Source organism: Stegastes partitus, unplaced genomic scaffold (assembly GCF_000690725.1).
Source record: "Stegastes partitus isolate 25-593 unplaced genomic scaffold, Stegastes_partitus-1.0.2 Scaffold1515, whole genome shotgun sequence".
Taxonomy (NCBI): Eukaryota; Metazoa; Chordata; class Actinopteri; family Pomacentridae; genus Stegastes; species Stegastes partitus.
In genome coordinates, this window is record NW_007579246.1 from 54,130 (window position 1) to 63,991 (window position 9,862).

The 9,862-nt window shown below is 38.8% G+C and overlaps 1 protein-coding gene across 1 annotated transcript in view; it reads right to left on the minus strand.

Moving 5' to 3' along the window:
• tmeff1b (transmembrane protein with EGF-like and two follistatin-like domains 1b) overlaps nt 1-9,862 on the minus strand; it is a 105,811-nt gene that overhangs the window by 30,877 nt on the left and 65,072 nt on the right. Inside the window, exon 3 of the mRNA XM_008300251.1 lies at nt 6,156-6,185. Within this exon, the coding sequence (XP_008298473.1) occupies nt 6,156-6,185 (30 nt within the window). The remainder of the gene's footprint in view (nt 1-6,155; nt 6,186-9,862) is intronic.

Below are 9,862 nucleotides of genomic sequence, written 5' to 3' on the forward strand. Positions count from 1 at the left end.
AGCTCCTCTGCAACACTTTGTTTACCGACATGTTTACAGAAAAAAGTAACATAAATCAAATAAAAGACGCAGCATATTCATATTGAACTTAAATTAACAATTAAAGCGACTAGTGCAGTTTTAACTGCTGAAGTAAAGGGGTTCTTCTGTAACATTTTCTACTATATTTCTATTTGTCATTATGTTCAGCATTGTGGATCATGTGTAAAATTATCGATATATGATTCCTGCCTGAGAGCGATCCATCACTAATTTACCTAATGAAGACACGAGGAGAGATTTAAGCAGCAGCGTCCAGAATCAAATCAGGTTCTTGGCCCGACCATCGACCCCGACCTCCACCCTGACGCGTTTGTGACATCACTTCAAACAAACAAGAACAATAATTCCTTTTTTTTTTTTTTTTTACTGCAATACGTGTGCTTGTAAGTGTGTCTTCAGGCATCTAAAGAAGCACCTGCAGTTGCGTCCTGTTTTGAAAGGCACTGACAAGAATATTATGTAGAAGCAGTTATTAAAATATCAATCTGCACAGAAATCAATAACTCCTGCTTTCTTAATAATACTAATAATACTTGATATAGGAACCACAACCGTATACTCCTTCCAATGTAATACAATCCAGTACGACAACGCAAACACATGCTTTGTTTTGTGATTTAAGACAGATTTGATAAAGACTGAGCTGCTAACAGGTATTTTTTGTACACATTTTTCTTGCATGTTGAATTTTTAACAACAGGAGGCTCCACTATTTAAAGAAAGAGCTATAAAGCTGACTAAAAGCACAAAAAACACAGAGCTAAACGGATGTCTGTTCATATTATTGCGTCCACCTCCTTTAGCCTCACAGAGCTGCATTAGGAAGAAAGATAAGAGTTCTCACACTGATCATTTCTCACTTATTGTTGGAGAAACAAGACTTTCAGAGCGACAACGTGATTAAAATGACTTGTGAAGACAGACGAAGTGTGTGTGTGTGTGTGTGTGTGTGTGTGTTCCTGCTGGCTGACAGATCGGCCTGCTGTGTGTGGATGTATTGAACATGGAGAGCTCAGCTGGGCCTCGGAGGCTGCCGATCGATTGACGAGGATCTGCAGCAGAGAGGCTTCTTTGTTTCTGTTCGACTGTGCTGACAGCAGGACGCTGCTGCTGCTTCACACCGACTCCACCCTCAACCAGACGCTCTGCAACCAAACGCTGCTCGTATCTGACCCATTCATGGACGCTGCCTCGTTTACACACCTGATTTTTCATCTTTGACTGTTCAGTGTATGTAATGCGAACCATATACGTGACTGTTATTCTGTAGATATGTCAAATTTCCTCTCAGAGACAATTAAGTCACTTTTATCTTAGAAAAACACCAAAATGCAAACCTGTTGGCTTTTCAGTAAACCTGCTGTATTTTCCTTTAATGTGTCTTGATGGGTCACGCACACTTTGCATCGTCCACCTCTGTCGTAAGGAGTCGAGGAAATGAGGAAAAGCAGCGTATATCGGACCAAAAACACCAGCTCCCTGTGGTTTTGCAAAAACAAACAGGTTTTTACACAAATCAGATTAAATGTTTGGTTTCAGTCTGACTGAAAGGAAACAAAAAATGAGCTGCCTGGAACAGACAAACTGCATTATTGATCTCCATCCTGTAAGACCTGATCGTCATTCGCAGGTTTGTTTCTATGCTTGAAGCTCTGCAGCGAAATTTAATGGTGGCTCCTCTCATGGTCCTGAATGACGTTAGCAGCAGCTCATCCAAGTCTGAAGGTCAGCTGTCTGGGATAACTTTAACTTGTCTAAAATGACTCCATATTGTTGACATGGATCGAAACAATGCAAACATGTCTAAAATGACAAAAAATGTAGTCCAAATGGACTAAATGTCAAACATGGCTCAAAATTTGTCCAAAATGATTTTTAATTTGTCTGAAATTACTCAAAAATTTTCCACAGTGATGTACAAAATTGTCCTAAGTAATCCAAAAGTGGTCTAAAGTGCCAAAAAGAAAATTCTAAATGACTATGAACCTGTCCAAAATGACTGGTCCAAATTGTCAAAACAATTATCCAAAATTATGCAAAAGTTGTCCAGACTTTAAACTTGTCCAAAGTGGTGTACAAATGGTCCAAGATGACAAAAACAGGTCTAAAATGATTGAAAACTCATCTATACTGAAGGGATCAAAATGTATCCAAAATTACCTAAAACTTGTCCAAATGACTGAGAATTGTCCAAAATTAATCAAAAATGGTCTCAAGTGATAAAAAGAAAAAATCTGACTTGATACAAAATTGTCTCCAAATTAACAACGTCCAAAATTACAGAAAATGTCTCAAAATGAACTGAAATCTGTCCAGTGATGCAGAAAAGTTGTCCAAAATGACAAAAGAAATGTCTAAAATGACACAAACTGTGTCCAAATGAACAATAGAAAATTCTGCAAAAAGTCCAAAAATGACTTGAAGTTTGTCCAGTGATGCAAAAACAAACAAAAAACCAAAAAAACCCAAAATGACTCAAAAAGTACTCAAAACCTGTCCAAAATATAATGTAAATGCATCACACAGCGGTTCATACGACAGAAGAAATGCCTGAGTTTAAAATGAGCTGTTGCAGACCTCTTGCATGCACAAAAAAGCAGCTCCAAACTGAACCCAAAAAGCAAAATATTTGCTCTCTAAGAATCCACATTAGATGGACTTTATAATCATCGCAGCTTTAAGACGCTTTGGGTCCAGAACCAGACGATGGAGGTTAGGGCTCGTGTCACATTGTTTTACACTCCAAGGCGACACACAAAGCCGGAGAGGCGACGCACACACAAAGCTGAACATTACGGAGGCAGGAGGAGGCTAATTAGACGTCAAGTGAAAAGGTTAAAGGATCAAACTGACAGCTGAGGATGGAGGCAGCCGAACAAATCCATCAGAGCTGGTCAGCACCATGAATCAGAACCTCAGAGGTCTGACACGGTTAATCCAGACGGATTCAGTCTGCTCACAGATCCCACTTTGATTCTAAATAACAGGTCTGATACGATGAAACCAGCGACACGCAGCACAAGACCGGTGCATATATTAAGTGACTGAATTAAAAACATTCTTCCTGAATAAAACTAACACTAGCATTAGCTGTTACGCGATTTGCGCTCATTGCTTCGTGTTCGGTGGCAAAAAATGTCCTCAAAAAGTTAATCAGGTCGCTAAATGTTCTGTAATCAGCCCAAACAGCATCAGCTCCGAGTTATTTCTGCTACAACAGACATTACTGGATAAATTATTCACAGCTCTGATTTGTTTGTTGTTGTTTGTGAATGTCAGGCCTCATTTTATCAGCCACCAACAGATGCTCTTCCTCCTTCTGTGAAATGTGTGAAAACTGCAGCTACCTGCTGCTACTGGGCCCTTTTTAAATATGAAAAGACTTATTTGAAAGGTGTTTGAGAAAGTTTATATTCCAGCTACTTCACTGGAAACTAGTTCTTGAGTCGCTGCTTGTTATAATCAAGTTCTCAAGATAAATGCATAGTGGGTTCTTTACACTTGTGATCTGCTCGGTGATCAGGACGTACAGATGTACTGGTTGAGCTGCATTCTTACATGAAGTCTGAGGCTGCAGACATTTCTTCAGCTAACATTCAGATGTTTTTAATCTAAAACAGCCTTCATCCAGACCAGTTTTTCAGATTTGTGTTAGAAATAATGTCCATCCAGAGCATACATGTGGCTGCTGGTGAAAACATGAAGCAGAACGGCTGGTTGGTTAGCTGTAGAAAATACTACAGAGGAAAATAGGAAATGTTGTAAAGGAAGACTGACCTGCACAGCAGCTGTTAGCAGCAGCAACAAGGTCAACAATTCATTTCATTATCCAGGATGACTTAACCTTCACTACTCAAGGCTGAAGTCTTCGATTTTGTCACAAAGCAGAAAAAATGAAAGCCCAGTCAAAATGTAATTATGGGTCTTTGCATCAACATCTATTCCAAAGGTCTCCATTTCTGCCCGTCCAGAGCTAAATATGTCTTCAGACCAAAACAGGGTCAGCAGGGTTTTAAAAATCTCCGTTTGAGGATCCTAAAACTCCAGAGTAGAGCGGACATTTGGTCTACACAGTTTTTAAATGTGTGAATATGGCTGTGGTATTGTGTCTCAAACTGATCTGATGATTGACAAATAAAACTCACTTCACGCTACAAAACTTTTCTCTGCAGTTTCAGGTTTCTGAGTAAATTCCATAGATCTGTAAAATAAAAGAGACTCAATATGACTTATTTTCTATCCAACTCTTTGTTCGTCTTCTAGGAAACTGACGGACATTGACAACAAGTTACGAGTTTTTGCTTGCATAATGCTTTTTTTTCCTTTCTTGAAACTAAAATATAACATGCAAATGACTAAAATGAGACCAGACTGGTATTTTGCTTAAACCTATCTTAAAGTAAATGTCGATCACATGATGCAATGGAATAAACAGAATGATGCCGACTAAAACTCTCAGGAAAACGAAGGCTGAGGAAGATCAGTAGTGCAACAACATATGAGGAAGATGGTGTTGTTGTTAGTGCTGGTAGCTGTCGGTGGATTTTTACCTTGCAGGTAACTGAAATGTCACACAAACAACCAGAATAAGTGCAGAAACTTTACATCGGGACAGAAAAAGAGGCTTATTGTTAGACGAGGCAAAGTGAACGAAGACGAAGAGTCAAGAGCTGCAGGAATTGAGAAGGTTCAAAACCAACATTTAGATATTTTTACTAGACTGCTTGGCGTGACTTGGAAACACGAGGGAGGGAGAAGTTGATAAGTTGCCACTTAAAAAACACTTTGTCCATTTTGCTTATGATTAATACCAAACTGCATCATTGAAAAGAACCTGCAATCGGCGCCTGAAATGCAGCAGAGTTTTTGGAAATTACGAGCAAAGTTTCAAGGACATAAAGTGGAAAATACTGAATAAATATAGTACAAAATAATAACTGCTTAAAATGTAGACAAATTCATTTCCTGTATGTCCTGCATTAGAGAACTTACATATATTTAAAAAACAATTCAAAAATAGAACATTTTGAACGGCGTTGGGTCATTGTGAATCTAATTTTTATCGCTTAAAAGCACAAAGCCTCATGATTAAATAATTGCAATACTGTAGTTTCTCTTTTCTATTGTTTTTGAAGCTCAAACTTGTTGAATCAAGGAGAGCTGCTTCAAGTCTTTTGTAAAAAAGAATATTAGTACAAGTTTGCTGTTTTGAGTCCTGTTTATGGAAACCATGAATTATCTCTAAGGTAGCCAGTCTGGCAGGCAACAATATAACATGAATTTGACATGAAAATAAGGGCAAGAAAAGACCAAATCAAATTTTCAGTGAAGAAGATGGTCTCGGCTTCTTCTTGTATCTCAATCAAGTTCAAATTCCTGACATGGATGATTTGTGAGGGAATATAATCACTAAATATCCACTAAATAACAGTTTCAAATCACTCACCACAGAGACATTTTATCAGGTAGGAAGGTGTGAACATGTTTGGAGAGCAAAAGACAAACAGTGGAGAGCTGCAGTCAGTTCTAATGATTAATCTCTGAGGTCGGACCGCTCGGCCTCCTGCAGGGGAATCACCGGCCCGTCGACTCCGCCCACATGCAGATGGTGGAGGTACCGTCTCTTCAATTAAGACCCCTCCAGCAGCCAAATTAAACAACAAACTCTGTGGTCGGCGCTCGCAGATGGTTGCAAAATGTCTCTGTTGCCAAATTTGGCAACAGCGAGGCTTTGAGCTCGACTCCCACAGGACGGAAAATATCAGCCTGTTCTTCAGGGAGGAGTTCATGCAGCGACCGAAACCCCCCCACACACAACCTTTATTATAGGAGCTGATGTACAACGAGGGGGTGCAGAGCCGCGAGAAGACACACACACAGAGGCAGAATAATAGATCCTCAAATGCTGCGTTCAGCCACGTTTCGACCTCAGCAGTGATTAGCTTCTGCACATCAGAGAGGACTCAGAAAACAAGCAGCTAATGTTTGTGCAGGGCGGAAAAAGACTCTGCTGTAATTGATTTGTGTTTGACTTTCAGTCGCAGCAGAAGTGAAGCAGGAAATGAAATCTTTAAATAGCCCAAAGGAGAGAAAAAAAAAAATGAAACACTCACCGTCTCCGTCTCCTGAACCAGAACCAGGATCTGCAAAAGACACAAGAGACACAACAACTGTCAGTCTGAGAGCTGTTAGCAAACACTGATGCAGCAGTCGGGTTAACGTCTCCACCGCTGGAAGCCAAGCCGCATTTCTGAAGCTTCTCTTCTCAAGTTTATTATGTTTAGGTTTGTAGTAGCACACAGGTTTATGCAAATCAATCGTCTCATAGGAGCAGAGTGAATCACGTACAGCACAGAAGATTCATGAGAGACCAGACTACTTTGTATTTGTATGAAATTGCATGATAGGTAAGAATCTAAACATCTAAAGAGTCTAAAGTCTTTGCACAGTGCTGCATGTAATGTGTCAGTTAAATATCAAATCATTCTAAACTGTACCACCTTTCAATATCTGCATTATTTCTCCATTGAACAGAGCATTTTCTCTTATGACGCATCAAAAACAAATACTTCAAAAAGGCTATATTGAAAATACAGGCCCCAAAGAAAGGACTGTCAGATTAGCTAACCCAACCTAACTGGATGAACCAGGTTATAAAATGAGCTGTACACACCACAACATGGGCTGTGTCTATGTCTACATCATGGCTCCACATCGGGAAAAAAAACAAAAATGCCAGATGAATTAAAATAATATAACTGTGAGACTTCTCAATGATGGGAAATGATCCAGGAAGATCAACAAAAAATCTGCATACACACAGGCTCAGCAGTAATCAGGAGGTGTAGGAGGAGACATCGTAGCACTAATCAGGGCTGCAGTGGTCGTCCTCCTAAAATGACTCCACAGACAGTGAACTACTTTAACAATCTAGCTTTGAGAAATAGACGGCAGCTGCTTCAGACTTGACATTATCAGAGTCTCTGTGAATGACATCTCAGAACATCAACCTCTATGTGACAAGAAAAAACACGTTGCTGCTGTTCAGAGCAAAACTTCGTAGCCTGATGAATGTTGGAGAACATTCTTTGGTTAGAATATAAAGTTGTTGTTCTCAGATGGAGTCCAGCATGTTTGGTGTGAACCTGAGCAGGACAGTGAATGCATCGTCCTGACAGTGAAGCACAGAGGAAGGAGAGTGATGGTAAGAGGCTGCATGAGTGTAAAAAGTGTTGATGACATTAATAGATGAATGTGTGAGGATAAACCAGAATACCCCCAGTCTGCAGAAGCTGGAAGAAGAATATTCCAGCATGAGAACCATCCAATAGAACATCTTTGGTGTATTTTAAAGTGAGAGGCAAAGCAACACAACTCCTCCAGGTAAGAGTAGTTGAAAAAATGAGTACTGTCTGAAAACTGCTGGTCTCTGTCTAACATTTTAATTCTGCTCATCTATTGTTGCTGGACTGAAATAGATTTTCTAATTTTGGTGCAGGTGCCATGACAACTTAAGGTATTTTTTCGTCTCCTCACACTTAACACAGACACTGAAATATGACTCATGTAACAGATAACACAGTGCTGCCTCCAAAGAAAAACAATTAAGAGTGTCTGCATGGTTATATTTAATGTATTTTTTGGTGAAATGTTCAGGTGTCTCTTCTTATGTATAGAAACCTGAAGTTGGAGTACACTCAAGTAGACAGAGACCCAGTTTTGTAATTACATTTAAAAGAGTTTGACAGCTTTAAGATCAGCACAAATGGAGCTTTTCGTGATCTTAGACAGAAATGGACAACAATGAAAAGAAAAAGATTTAAAATGGTGTCGCATTCAACCTTATGGGTCAATTGCATCCTCCTTTAAACAGTCTTTCCACTGTATCTCATCTCCCCCGAGGGTATTTTATGGTACATTTGTCTTTATATTCACAAGGCCTCTTTATTTTATCCGCCCGGTCATAAAAAGCAACAAATGAAAAAAATGTTATTCAAACCGCCCCAGACTGCATCAGCGTTTTGATATCTTGATGCACATCCATGTAACTACATACACAGACACATTCATCTATCACAGTTGTTCTAAAATAAAGCCGTTTGTCGTCTCGCCGCCTCGTTGGCTCGGGTCCGCGACTCCATCAGGAAATGGAATGACAGTATAAAACTTGGCGTGGCAACCTTGAATTAAGAAATGGACGCTGTGTTTGGAGTTTCTGGCACAACGCTGCTGCATTAAGAAATGGACACCGGCTGCTTTGTTCAATTAAATTTCACCTTTAGCTGCTGCACTTCTTTACAAAGTCATGATGAGATTGTTTTTCATGGGAAAAGAGGCAGAAATGGTCCGAGAGTGACCGCAGATATTAATGGTGCTGTCGGCATCTTATTGACTAAATGTTAGGAGTTTGGTTTCAAACTGCAAGTGGAACTCTGTGTTAACGTCTTTAAAAGATAAAAAGTCTCCCTTGGTGTGGAAAATGTTCATTTACTAATGAGAAAATCGTTTAATGTTGAGGTGAAAAGAGTTTCAGTCCTTTCCCTGAAATCTGCAAATGATGGAGTCGCACAATTTTATAGATCAAATGTTTATCTGGACTTCTGTTTGTGTCCATGTGTTGTTGTGGACGTGGCTGTGTTGGAAAATGTTGATGTTGTGTTTTTCCATTAAATACTCTTTACAAAATAAGGTAGAAAGGTGATAAGGGAAGTAAGCAGGGACAAGGAGGAAGGGCTAAGCAAAGAATGTATAGGTGAGTAGTACGAAAACAACTGGGAAAGTAGGTAGGAAAGTAACAAGGAAAGAAGGTAGATGTAGATAGGAAAGTAATATGGAAATATGACAGGGATAGAAAATAAATAAGGACAATAACAATGAAAGAAGGTAGGTATGGGTAGGAGAGAAATAAGGAAAGATTACAGGGACAGATAGGATCGTAATAAAGAAAAGATCCTGGGTATCGGTCAGACAGAAGGTAGGTATAGGTAGAAAAGTAATAAGAAAAGTAGAAATAGGTTAAAAAAAAACAACAACCAAATAAATAAGGAAGTAGGTAGGTGTAGGTGGGTAAGTATTGAGACAAATAGGGCAACTATACAGTACCAGTCAAATGTTTGGATTTTGGATTATTCAGTGGTTTTTATTTAATTATTTTCTACATTGTAGATTAATATTGAGGACATCAAAACTATGGATATAATTCATAATGCCATATGTGTTCTTTCATAGTTTTGATGTAAAGCCATAGAATGAGAAGGTGTGTCCAAACCTTTGACTGGTACTGTTGGTAGGAAAGGTGATGGGAAAAGATGGTAGGAAAGTACTAAGAAGAACAGAAATGAAAGTATGTAGATAGAAATATGGCAGGTATAGACAGGATCGTAAAAAGAGAGAGATTTTAGGTATTGGTAGGAAAGAAGGAAGGTATAGGTAGAAAAACAATAAAAAAAAATAAAAATAAGTAGAAATAGGTTGGAAAGAAGGTAGGTAGAGGATGAAAACAATAACAAAAAGCAGGTATAGAACAGACATGATAGAATACGAAAGATAAACATAAATAGGTAGGAAAATATTAAGGAAAGAAAGAAATATGAAACATAGAAATATGTAGGAAAGATTAAGGACAAAAGGTAAAAAAAAAAAACAGTGAGCAAAGAATGTAGTAAGATGAATTGGTACGAAAGTACAAAGTAAAGATGGACGGTATAGACACGATAATAAAAAGGAACCTACGTATAGGTAGGAAAGAGGGCAGATGTAAGCAGAAAAGCAATAATAAAAGTAAAAATAAGGAGGAAAGATTAAGGAAAGACGGGCTGCA